This window comes from Bos javanicus, chromosome 17 (genome assembly GCF_032452875.1).
Source record: "Bos javanicus breed banteng chromosome 17, ARS-OSU_banteng_1.0, whole genome shotgun sequence".
In the NCBI taxonomy this organism is placed as follows: domain Eukaryota; kingdom Metazoa; phylum Chordata; class Mammalia; order Artiodactyla; family Bovidae; genus Bos; species Bos javanicus.
Window position 1 is genome coordinate 62,787,458 of NC_083884.1, and position 12,769 is coordinate 62,800,226.

Sequence of the window (12,769 nt, forward strand, 5' to 3'; positions counted from 1 at the left end):
CCTTTATTTTCTGAAGTTTTTAATTTTGACTCCTAACACAGTCACAAAATATGCATAAAACATAAATGTGCTATTCAGTGAATTAGTGGAATGAAAACAGTTAAGCCAGACACAAAAGGGCAAACATCGTGTGATTTCACATATATGAAATTCCACAAATAGGAGACATGCAGAGGCATGCAGAATAGATGTGACCTGGGGTGGAGTAATAGAGGAATGCTGAGTTCTTGTCTGATGGGAGCAGACTTTCATTTTGGGATGAAAAGTTCTGGAAGTGGATATTGATGATGGTTGCACAACAGTATGAATGAACTTAATGCCAATGAACTGTACACTTAAAAATGTTAAGATGGTTGTTTAATGTTGTATGCATTTTACTGAAAAAGATAAATAGGAAAGGAGGGAGAAGGGGAGAGAGAAATAGCTGTGTAAGTACAACTCTGGTGAGGTGATCTGTTTTAGCTTCATAGAAGTCATCTATGTGCCATTGCCAATCACATGCCTTCCTGCTTCAGTGAGATCATTATCTTGTCTTTATGGTAACTACTTCTTCACCTTCTTAATAGTTTTTGCTTTCTAAATGTGTGCTTCCCAAAATTATGTTATTTTAGTTTAGTTATCTTTTAATAACAGCTTTATTAAGATATAAAGTCATATACCAGAATACTCATCCTTCAAAGTGTACTATTGAGAGGTTTGTAGTGTGTTCAGAAAGGTATGCAGTCATCATCACAAGCAATTTTAGAACATTTTCCTCATGCCAAAACAAAACTCCCCTGTTCATTCATAGTCACTCTGCATTATCAGCTCCCTCCAGCCCCTGGTTACCACTACTCCCTTTTCTGTCTCTATGATTTTTGTCTATTCTGGATAGTCCATAGCAATGGAACACTGTATTAGAGTTGTAGTCTTCTGTGACTGGCTTGTTTCACCTGTTTTTCTGCATCATCACTGGAATTTGTTATTTGCCATTTTGATTGCAGTGATCCTAGTGGAAGTAAGGGGGTATCTTATTGTAGCTGTGATTTGCACTTTCTTAATAATTAGTGGTATTGCACAGTTTTTCATATTCTTATTACTCATTTAATATTCATTGGATAAGTGTCTATTCACATCATTTGCCTTTTTTAAACAGGGTGTCTTTTTCTTTTTGAGTTGTAAGAGTTCTTAATATTTCTTGGGGTTAGTCTCCCATCAAGTATATAAGTTGTAAATATTTTGTCCCATTCTGTGGGCTTTTTCATTTTCTCAATGGTTATCTCTTAGAGTAGAAAATTATTTCAGCTTTCTCTCTGATTTTTTTATTCTGTTAAAATATTCAGAACATAAAGTATATCATCTTAATAATTTTTAAGTATATACTTCAGTGGTATTTAGTAGTGTTAACTGTTCTGCTAGCATTACCATTGTCCATCTCCAGGACTGTTTTTATTGTGTAAAAAAGAAAGCCTATATTCATTAAGTATAAAAATTCCCATTGTCTGCTTTCCCTCAGCCCCTAGCAACTACTATCCTACTTTCTCTCTGTATGATTTTTCTCCTCAAGTAAATAATTTAAGTGGGATCATATAGTGTTTATCTTTTTTTAACCAGCTTATTTCACTTAGCATAATATCCTCAAGATCCATCCATGTTGTGGCAGTTTGCAGACTTTCCTCTTTTTTATGGGTGAATAATATTCCATTGTATGTACAGCCCACCTTTCACTTCTCCATTCACCCCTCTGTGGGCACTCAGGTTGCTTCCACATTTTAGCTGTTGTGAATAATGCTGCTCTGAACATTACATGTATGGACATACAAAGCTCTCTTTGGGATCCTGCTTTGCATCCTTCTGGGCTTATACCTAGAAGTGAACTTGCTGGATCACATGGTCATTCTATTTTTAATATCTTTCAGGAGCTACCATACCATTCCACAGCAGCTGTAGCATTTTACCTTCCCACCAGTAGGGCACAAGTGTTCCAGTTTTCTCCACCTCCTCTCCAACATTGTTCTTTTCTGTTTTCTTTTGTTTTTGTAGTGGTCATGCTAATGGATATGAGGTGGCATCTCATTGTAGTTCAGCTTGACATTTCCCTAAGGATGCGTGACATCGAGCATCTTTTCATATGCGAAAGGTCATTTGTGTATCTTCTTTGGAGAAATTTCCATTTGAGTCCTTTGCCCATGTTTTGAATCAGGCTGTGTGGTTTTTTGTTGTTGAGTTTTAGGAGTTTTCGCTATGTATTTTGGATAGTAGTTCCTTATCAGATATATGATTGGCAACTATTTTCTCTCATTCTGTGGGTGGCCTTTTCACTCTGTGAATATATAGTAATTTTGGATGCACAAAATTTAAGTATTTTCCTAAAGTCCATCTTGTCTGTTTTTCTTCGGTTTCTGTGCTTTTGGTGTCATAGCTGAGAAACCTTTGCCAAATCCAGTGCCGTGAAACTTTTGCCTTACGCTTTCTCCTATGAGGTTTATAGGAACACAGGTTTCCTGAATGGGGATTCTCCAGGAGCCTGCCAGACACACAAACTAGTAGTCATGCTATGGGTAGGCTTTTGAGGGAGCTCCAGACCGTTCTGTCCATTCTACCAGGCTGCCTGTTTTCACAGCCGTTGCAGTTGAGACGATGCAGTTGAGCTGTACTTGAGATGACTCGTGGGCACCTGAGGAGACGGCTATGGGAGTTGGGTAGTTAAAAGTTCACACACCTCACTGCTCTCACCAAGATTGAGCTGTTTTGTTGTTGTATGACCTAGACAGTTTCCACACTTGCAAAAAAGTTGACTGTGACTGTTTTTGCCAGTGTTACCACTGCTTTTGTGGAGGAGGGGGCTTCTGTAGACCCTTATTTTGACCTTTTGGAAGTGCTTCCCATTTTCCCTCTTCACTTGATATGAAGCCAGATGAATGCAGTGTTAATGCAAAGCCTCTTTAGTTCCACAGTAGTATTTAAGCTTCGTAGGTGCTTTTGTGTGCCACTGTGATTCATTCCTTTCCGTTGCTGTACTCCTCTGTTTCTCTGTGTGGATCTGTCACAATTTAACGTCCATTGTATTATCTGTGAATACAACGTGGAGTTCTTTTGGAATACTGTGAACTATGCTTCTGTGTCCATTATTATCTAGTCAGAGGATGCAGATGTCAGGGTAGAAAGGTCAAGGGTATTCAGTATATGCTATTTCAAAGTGGCTGCCAGTTTACATTTCTAAAGCAATTGATGAATTTCCACTGTTCCACGGTAATACTTGGAATTTCCTTCTTCTGTAATCAGTCTTGTGAGTGTATAGTGATATCTCTCTACGGCTAGATAAGCTGCATTTCTCTGAATACTAAAGAGATTGGACACCTTCACAAATGGGTTCGGGCCCATCTTTTGCATTTTGACTCCACTGGAATAAGCTTTCACCCCCATGCATCCATCCAAACTGCCAGCTCCGGAATGTCAGTGGATAAACAACTCTCCGTTGTCAAATCAAATGATCAACATGGGGCCCTCAGGCTATGGACCTACCAGCAACTTTTAAAGATAATGGGTGGGTTCTGACTTGCTTTTTAAAAGAATCACTCTGTCTGCTGGGTAGAAAATATACTACTGTGGGAGCAGAGAAGTCAGGTAAATACTTGTGCATTTGTCTAGGAGAGAGTGATGGTGATACAGGCTCCACTCCTTACCAACTCTAGAGCAGAACTCTCCAGACTCTGTTTCTTCGTATTCACGATGGAGTCTCATATTGTGCACGGGAGCATGAAATTAAGGGTGCGTGTAGAGTACTTAGCACCATGTCAGTGATGTTACGTGTGCTTGGGGGTATTGCTAGGGGTAGAGCATCTGACTGCACACACTGTCTTGCGTAGAGTTGGTGATGTTACATGTGTTTTGTGCTCTCTTTACACACAGTTGACCCCCCTCCAAAGCTCTGTTTCTTTAGACTGTCAATCAGCAATATATTAACTTAAAAATCAGAAATAAACATAAGTGGAAAAACAGAAAAAAAAGCAATAATTATTAATTCCAGCTGAACTCCACTCTAGACAAGGTTGTCTCTTGCCTAAGTGCTCTCCTTTCCTCATGCACCACCCTCATGCATCCAAGGTGATCAGATCCCCCTGGAGCAGATGTAGCCCCTTCTAAGAGAGCCGCAAAATAAAGAAGCCCCAAGGACTAGGCACTATGGAGACTGAAGTGATGCTTCTTAAAATAGCTTTTTATTTAAAATCATTTCCTATTCATGAATAGTAGTTGTTGAAGCAAATTAGATTACTGAACAGATAACATTCTTTAAATAATATGTAGGAGTGGGATGAATGATCCTGTGATAATCTTAGGTGCAAATAATAGTGTATATCAAACAGTGCAGATGGAAGATAGTATGCTGTCAACAGTAATTTCAGGTCAGAAATAGGCCCAACTAAAAGATGACATTGATAAGTATGATTCATGAGGAGAACGTACATAAAATTGTTTCGTGAAATGGGAAAAAAGCGAAAGTGTAGAATATTTTACATACGAGTTCACATATGAATATATAACCAAATTAATAAAGTGAATACTGAAAACCTTGTCATCCTGTTCCTATGTTGTTAAGTTTCTGTAGACTATTCCTGTCAGAGTTACAGGTTCCATCAGTTGTCACTTCACCTTTGCTTCTGTGAGTGCCTTATTCCCACTCAGTGCTTGAGACATTTGATACTTTTGAATTCTTCCTCCAGTACACTTCTGCCTTTGGTTATCCTTGTCCTTCACCTGCTGCCTCTTGTGATACTGGCTGTCCTGGTGGTGGGGCATCCAGTGGGGGTCCTGCTGGTGGAGGAGCCTCCATTGGGGGTCTCTCCTCTGGTGGGGGGCCCCCTTCTGGCCCCTCTTGTATCCCCACTGGGAGGAGCTCCATTATGAATACCTCACTACTGGTTTCCTCTGTAGTCTCATCTGAGATACCCCCTGGGGTCTCTACTGATTCAATTCCAGTCCTGAGGCTAATAAATAGTATTGCAGTTATCAAAAGTACTAAAAGTAGTGAAGGGACTATGAAAACAACGTTGCCAATACCTTGAAACTCATTTCTGCGTCTCTTTGGAGTTTCACTTTCACCTCCACTTGAAAGCTGAATTGATATCCTAGGAGGACCACTGTCTACACTACCACCTTCTCCTGGATCTTTGCAGTCAGGGGGCGCATAGCCATCCTCACAGTGGCAGTGCCTAAAATTGTTGCAAACTCCTTTCCCGTTACACAGTTCTGTTGTCTCACAGTTGTACCCAAGTGAGGTGTAATCAGTACACAAGTGATTCATGCAGACTTTGTGTGGGGCACAGAGAGTGCCAGTGTGTGCATCTCCATCATCAGGGACATCAGCAGTGCCATAGGCATCCATGCTCCAGCACCAGTCATCTTTGTGAGCGACCTGGATCAGTGTATGATTGGGTCTGAGTTGTGGTATCTCTCTAACATTTGTACATATAAGTTTGCCACAAAATATGTTATCATCTGCACACTTCAGATATGTTAACCTCGGTGAGCTGGTGGTACCACAGTTTCCAAACCGGTCCCCTCTTGTGTTCATTGAAACGTAACACATTTCTGGGGCAGACCTTGCAGGGGACCCGTATATATCCATGCATTGATTGTCAGGGTTCTTACACCGACCTCCAGCACAGTAGTGAATTCTGTCACACATGGTACCATCTAGCTTATAGCTGTCTCTGGGACATTCTCCCGAGGAACCATTACAATACTCTGGGAGGTCACACTCTCCCAGAGCAGCACGGCACATGAATCCCTGGTATCTCAGGCGACATTTATCACAGCAGAGTCCATCACTACATTCTGCATGCTCTCTCAGCTGACATCTGGTGTCACAGCATGGGTGCCTTTCACAGTTAGAACCACAGTCACACTGCTCAGGTCCTTCTACAATGCCATCGCCACAGCGGGAAGCCCTCCGTAAGCGGCCTTTGTGCCCAGGCTTGTTGAACAGGCAGGCCCCCTTGTGTTCCCAGAGGAACCGGTGGAAGAAGTCAGAGCTGCAGTTGCTGAAGCCACTTTCTTTAGTGATGTTTTCACGCATGAGGCAGAAGGGCCGGTCTTTACAGATGCAGGCCGGATGGTCGTGCCGAATACCCAAGTTGTGTCCGAGCTCATGGACCATGAGCGCTGCAAACAGGAGGACATCCTCGTGGTGGAAGGATTCCACGGCTGCCGCAAAATCACTGGAGCAGGCACCACTGAGAAATGCCTGCCCCGTATCCTCTCTAGGATGCTGTCCCACGATCATGTGGGCAACATCATGCTTCACACGATGGAAGAGCTTCTCTTGTCTCCAGCTGTTGAAATTCCTGAGTGCAACTTGCAGGTCCACGGGGACCTCTGTGAGGTCCCCCTCCGTCCAAATCTCCATTCCAGCCAGCACCACCTCTGTGTTTATTCCCCTTGTGAAGCTGTTGGCCAGAGCGATGATGTCCATTACTCTCTGGACTGTCTGATTGACGTCACTGCCCCACATTTGGAACCGCTGGTTGTTGACCACGACAAACATCTCCACGTACTTGGTATGTGACCACAAGTCGGATGGCACCTGCCAGCTGTGAGGCTTGCCGCTCTCTGGTCGCCGGCTGGTGGATGCCACTTGGCTGTCTTTGGACGTGACGCCACAGGAGACTCGAGCTTCGTGGGCCATGGCGTACAACAGGTGTTCAAACCGTTTGGAAGAGTGCACGGGCTCAAGGCCATAGGATTTTCCCTCCTTAATCAGGAGGCCCCTGAGGCCTGAACAGGTGTTGACAGAAACAAAAGAACCTGGGACTCCTTCTATGTAGCCTTCGTAGTGACAGTCCCGCGAGATGAGAGGCATTTCTTGCCCCAGGATGCCATCGTGGTAGCTGAAGACCGGGAAGTTATCCACAAAGTAGTCTGTCTTCAGCGTCAGGTGAATCAGCTGCCTCTGGCCCTGCATAAATAGCACATAGGAGAGCTTTTCCACTTGGTCTTCCCTTCCTTCCACTGTCAGACTCTTGGGAATGACTACTTCATAGGAAGAGTGATATGGTGAGCCCAAGTCACAGTACAGGCTTGGCAGAGAAATCAGTACCAAGAACAACAGGATCCCCAACCTGGCACATGAAAGTCCTGGCACCAGGGCCAGCCTCAAGCCCTTCATGTGAGGAGCCCAAGTTTGAAGCATTCTGATAGCCTCAGACATAGCCAGTTGCCTTTTCCATAGAGAAGGCAGTACAGAGTCAGAGTCTCTCACAGATGCTGCCACTGACATGGCCCTAGTGAATCAGTTGATGATGCAGGGCTTGTGTCCAGCAGCAGCAGCAGCTCTCCCTGACACACAGACCCTCTGTCACAGGTACTCACTTCAGATCTATGCTGGCTGCACGCAGGGCGGCTCTTGCCTGCCTCTCAGAGGTCAGCCTCTGGCTGTGTCCTTTCTAGTCTTGGATCTCTCTGTTATGCTTCAAATAGTCTTTTCTCTGTGACTTCCCTCCACACCCTCAACTCCAGTGGTTAAGGTCTTCCTGACGTTAGGAAGAGCTGTAATCATGAAGAGGGACTGCAGACTCTAAAATGCAAGACTGTACCTTGAGAAAGGAAACAAAACCTCCATGTCTTCTTGAGTTGGAAAGCATGGAACACCCCTCCCCCACTCTCCCATCGTCCGTTGCTCAGCTGACTCCTAATGTTCTAGACCAGGAGGCTTGGACGTCTTCAGGGGGCACGCTCCATTGCCCGTTTCCTCTCTCCTAAAGCTCTTGTTCTGTATCACATGGAGATTGTAACTAGATGTAACATGGCATTATAGATGCGATGCACAACAGACCAATCTGTTAGATAAAGCCAGTGTGGTACCTGCCTTGTGCCCCCAGATAGATAAACCCCAGTGTGCTGGTCACCCGTGGGACAAATGACATTCCCTACTTTTAAGAAAACATCATCAGCATTCAGTTTCTCAAGTTGTGTTTCTAACACAGTGTGTATTTATGACACTAAAAGTGTGTATGGGAGATGCCAGCAGAGCAGTCTCCCCATTGTGCAGTTATCATGGGAACCTTGGTGGTAAGTATCTCCAGACCTATTACCATTCTTGGGCTGGTCTTGGCAGAGCAGTATCTTAAGACCATGCCTGTTGAAGACTAGGAATCCTGAAGTCTCCCCTGTGTTTGTATATGACTTCCATGTGTTCAGTGGCCACTTCTGTTTGTTCCTCTTTATACACTCTCCCAGGTCTAGAAGAGTGCTTGTTCAAGAGTAGACGAACAAGAATTATTGAATGACTAAATAGCTCCCAGGTATGGTTGCTGTGGTGTCTCACTTGCTGTATCTTCTGTGTTTCTACTTGGCTTCGTGCCTGCCCTGAATATCTGTAAATGTCTTCAGAAAAACGCACGAAAACCTAGCTGGCACAGACATGATCTCAAAATGTACTTCTTTCTACGTTTTGCTGTCCAGTTCACTCTCCTAATTTCTTCTGGCCTCATATTTCACTGAGAAAAATATTAACAGAAGCAATCAAAAGGATGCCTCCACATATGAACATTAGCTGAGTCCACCCCTGTATCTAAATGCTCCCCCCACTATCGTGAATACATTGTCCTTGCTCCCGTCTAAGACCAATCCTTTTACTTGTGTGTGGGGTGTCCTTCCCTTTTAATTTCTCATGGACTTCATTCACTCTTACCTTTCTCCCTTCTCTCTTTCACATCTTGGGCATCTGTTTGTCCGCTGGATCCAGTCTTACTATTTGCTGTAATTTCTCGCCTTTATAAAACCATCCCTCTCAGCCCACAGCACCTTCCAGTCACCATCTAGTTTCTCCTTTTCTGTTTTACAGTGAAATTCTTTGAAACAGTGTAGAGACATTCTGTTCCAGTTTGTACCACTCCTTTCTTTATTTTCTCAAATGTTTTTTATTTTGATCCGAACACAGTCACAAAATATGCATAGAGCATAAATGTGCTTTTCAGTGAATTAGTATTAAATAAAATGAGAAAGGCAGTACCTTTGATCTCACATATCTGAGGTTCCACAAATAGCCAAGTTCATGGAGACAGAACGTAGAATACAGGTTACCCTGGGTAGGGAAGTAGAGGAATGGGGAGTTCTTGCAGACTTTCAGTTTAGGATGATGAAAAATTCTGGAAGTGGGTATTGATGATGGTGGCACAACAACATGAATGAACTTAATACCAGTGAACTGTGCACTTCAAAATGGTTAAGATGGTTAATTTAATATTGTGTGTATTTTACTGAAAAAGAGAGAAATAGCAAGGAAGGGAGGGAGGGTGAGAGAGAGAAACAGCTGTGTTAAGTACAGCCCTGATGAGGTAATCAGTACTTTTAGCTTCTTAGAAGTCACCTGCGTGCCATTGCCAATCTCATGCCCTCCTGCTTCAGAGAGATCATGATCTTGTCTTTTATGATACCTACTTCCTCATCTTCTTTATTATTTTTGCTTCCTAAATGTGTGCATCCTCAAATTATATCATTTTACTTTAGTTGTCTTTTAATAACAGCTTTATTGAGATATAAAGTCACATACCAGAATGCTCATCCTTTAAAGTGTACAATTCAGTGGTTTGTAGTATGATCGAAAAGTTATGCAGTCATCACCACAAGCAATTTTGGAAGATTTTCCTCATGCCAAAATAAAACTCCCATGTCCATTAGCAGTCGCTCTCCACTCTCTGCTCCCTGCAGCCCCTGGTCACCACTACTCTCCTTCCTATCTCTATGATTTTGTCTATTCTTGACAATCCATAGCAATGGATTCCTATATTATAGTTGTAGTCCTCTGTGGTTGGCTTATTTCACCTCACATAAAGTTTTCAAAGCCGTATCATAGCAGATACCAATAGTTTATTTCCTTTGGGCAAAATAACATTTTTTTAATATTGATATATCATAGTTTTTGATTCATCAATTATGAACATCATGTGAATGCAGAGTTCCAAAGAATAGCAAGAAGAGATAAGAAAGCCTTCCTCAGCAATCAGTGCAAAGAAATAGAGGAAAACAACAGAATGGGAAACACTAGAGATCTCTTCAAGAAAATTAGAGATACCGAGGGAACATTTCATGCAAAGATGGGCTTGATAAAGAACAGAAATGGTATGGACCTAACAGAAGTCAGAAGATATTAAGAAGAGGTGGCAAGAATACACAGAAGAACTGTACAAAAAGATCTCCCCGACCAAGATAATGACGATGGTGTGATCACTCACCTAGAGCCAGACATCCTGGAATGTGAAGTCAAGTGGGCCTTAGAAAGCATCACTAAGAACAAAGCTAGTAGAGGTGATGGAATTCCAGTTGAGCTATTTGAAATCCTGAAAGATGATGCTGTGAAAGTGCTGCACTCAATATGCCAGCAAATTTGGAAAACTCAGCAGTGGCCACAGGACTGGAAAAGGTCAGTCTTCATTCCAAAGAAAGGCAATGGCAACGAATGCTCAAACTACCACACAATTGCACTCATCTCACAAGCTAGTCAAGTAATGCTCAAAATTCTCCAAGCCAGGCTTCAGCAATACGTGAACCGTGAACTTCCAGATGTTCAAGCTGGTTTTAGAAAAGGCAGAGGAACCAGAGATCAAATTGCCAACATCCGCTGGATCATGGAAAAAGCAAGAGAGTTCCAGAAAAGCATCTATTTCTGCTTTACTGACTATGCCAAAGCCTTTGACTGTGTGGATCACAACATACTGTGGAAAATTCTGAAAGAGATGGGAATACCAGACCACCTGACCTGCCTCTTGAGAAACCTATATGCAAGTCAGGAAGCAACAGTTAGAACTGGACATGGAACAACAGACTGGTTCCAAATAGGAAAAGGAGTACGTCAAGGCTGTATATTGTCACCCCGCTTATTTAACTCATATGCAGAGTACATCATGAGAAACGCTAGGCTTGAAGAAGCACAAGCTGGAATCAAGATTGCCGGGAGAAATATCAATAACCTCAGATATGCAGATGACACCACCCTTATGGCAGAAAGTGAAGAGGAACTCAAAAGCCTCTTGATGAAAGTGAAAGAGGAGAGTGTAAAAGTTGGCTTAAAGCTCAACATTCAGAAAACGAAGATCATGGCATCTGGTCCCATCAGTTCATGAGAAATAGATGGGGAAACAGTGGAAACAGTGTCAGACTTTATTTTGGGGGGGGGGCTCCAAAATCACTGCAGATGGTGACTGCAGCCATGAAATTAAAAGACGCTTACTCCTTGGGAGGAAAGTTATGACCAACCTAGACATTACTTTGCCAACAAAGGTCCGTCTAGTCAAGGCTATGGTTTTTCCAGTAGTCATGTGTGGAAGTGAGAGTTGGACTGTGAAGAAAGCTGAGCGCCGAAGAATCGATGCTTTTGAACTGTGGTGCTGGAGAAGACTCTTGAGAGTCCCTTGGACTGCAAGGAGATGCAGCCAGTCCATCCTAAAGGAGATCAGCCCTGGGTGTTCTTTGGAAGGACTGATGCTGAAGCTGAAGCTCCAATACTTTGTCCACCTGATGCGAAGAACTCACTCGTTGGAGAAGACCCTGATGCTGGGAAAGATTGAAGGCGGGAGGTGAAGGGGACGACAGAGGATGAGATGGTTGGATGGCGTCGTCAGCTCAATGGACATGAGTTTGAACAAGCTCCGGGAGTTGGCTGATTGACAAGGAAGCCTGGCGTGCTGCAGTCCATGAGGTTGCAACTTAGCGACTGAGTAACAACAACAACCCCTCACATAATTTGCCCTTTTAAAACAGGGTGTCTTGTTGAGTTGTAAGAGTTCTAAATGTTTCATGGGTACTAGCTGACCTCCGTCAGTATGTAATTTACAAATGTTTTCTCCGATTCTGTGGGCTTTTGCACTTTCTCAATGGTTACCTCTTAGAGTGGAAAATTATCTCATTTTTTTCTTTGGATTTTTTTCATTCTGTTAAAACATTCAGAATATAAAATTTTCCATTTTAACCAATTTTAAGTGTACACGTCAGTGGTACTAAGTAACGTCCCTGGTGTGCTACATTCAGTTCAGTTCAGTCGCTCAGTTGTGTCCGACTCTTTGCGGCCCCGTGAACCGCAGCACGCCAGGTCTCCCTGTCCATCACCAACTCCCGGAGTCCACCCAAACCCATGTCCATTGAGTCGGTGATACCATCCAACCATTTCATCCTCTGTCGTCCCCTTCTCCTGCCCTCAATCTTTCCCAGCATCGGGGTCTTTTCAAATGAGTCAGCTCTTCACATCAGGTGGCCAAAGTATTGGAGTTTCAGCTTCAACATCAGTCCTACCAATGAACACCCAGGACTGATCTCCTTTAGGATGGACTGGTTGGATCTCCTTGCAGTCCAAGGGACTCTCAAGAGTCTTCTGCAGCACCACAGTTCAAAAGCATCAATTCTTACCACTGTCCATCTCCAGGACTCTTTTCGTTATGTAAAAATGAAACTATACTCATTAAAGTATAAATCCCCATTATCTTCTTTCCCTTCGCCCCTAGCAACCTCTATCCTACTTTCTGTCTGTATGATTTTACTACACAAGTACATCATTTAAGTGGAATCTGACAGTATTTGTCTTCTTGCGACAAGCTTATTTCACTTAGCATAATGTCCTCAAGATCCATCCATGTTGTGGCAGTTTGCAGACTTTCCTCTTTTTTATGGGTGAATAATATTCCATTGTATGTACAGCCCACCTTTCGCTTCTCCATTCACCCCTCTGTGGGCACTCAGGTTGCTTCCACATTTTAGCTGTTGTGAATAATGCTGCTCTGAACATTACATGTATGGA

General features: G+C 43.1%; 2 protein-coding genes across 2 annotated transcripts in view; one reads left to right on the forward strand and one right to left on the reverse strand.

The window, feature by feature from the left end:
- TMEM116 (transmembrane protein 116) overlaps nucleotides 1–12,769 on the forward strand; it is a 142,281-nt gene that overhangs the window by 68,365 nt on the left and 61,147 nt on the right. The window lies entirely within an intron of this gene.
- Nucleotides 4,178–7,664, reverse strand: LOC133228917 (disintegrin and metalloproteinase domain-containing protein 1a-like). The gene is made up of 2 exons (XM_061384997.1): nucleotides 7,575–7,664; nucleotides 4,178–6,937 (listed from the first exon to the last, which is right to left on the reverse strand). Exons 1-2 carry the CDS (start codon nucleotides 7,620–7,622, stop codon nucleotides 4,721–4,723), a joined length of 2,265 nt encoding a protein of 754 aa, XP_061240981.1. The 5' UTR covers nucleotides 7,623–7,664; the 3' UTR covers nucleotides 4,178–4,720.

What these genes read in the sequence shown, in the direction of transcription:
- LOC133228917 (XM_061384997.1), bottom strand. Translation starts at nt 7,622, where the DNA reads ATGCTTTCCAACTCAAGAAGACATGGAGGTTTTGTTTCCTTTCTCAAG. An exon ending in GTTTTGTTTCCTTTCTCAAG is followed by an intron (nt 6,938 to 7,574) that starts GTACAGTCTTGC and finishes CTATTTATGCAG; the next exon opens with GGCCAGAGGCAGCTGATTCA.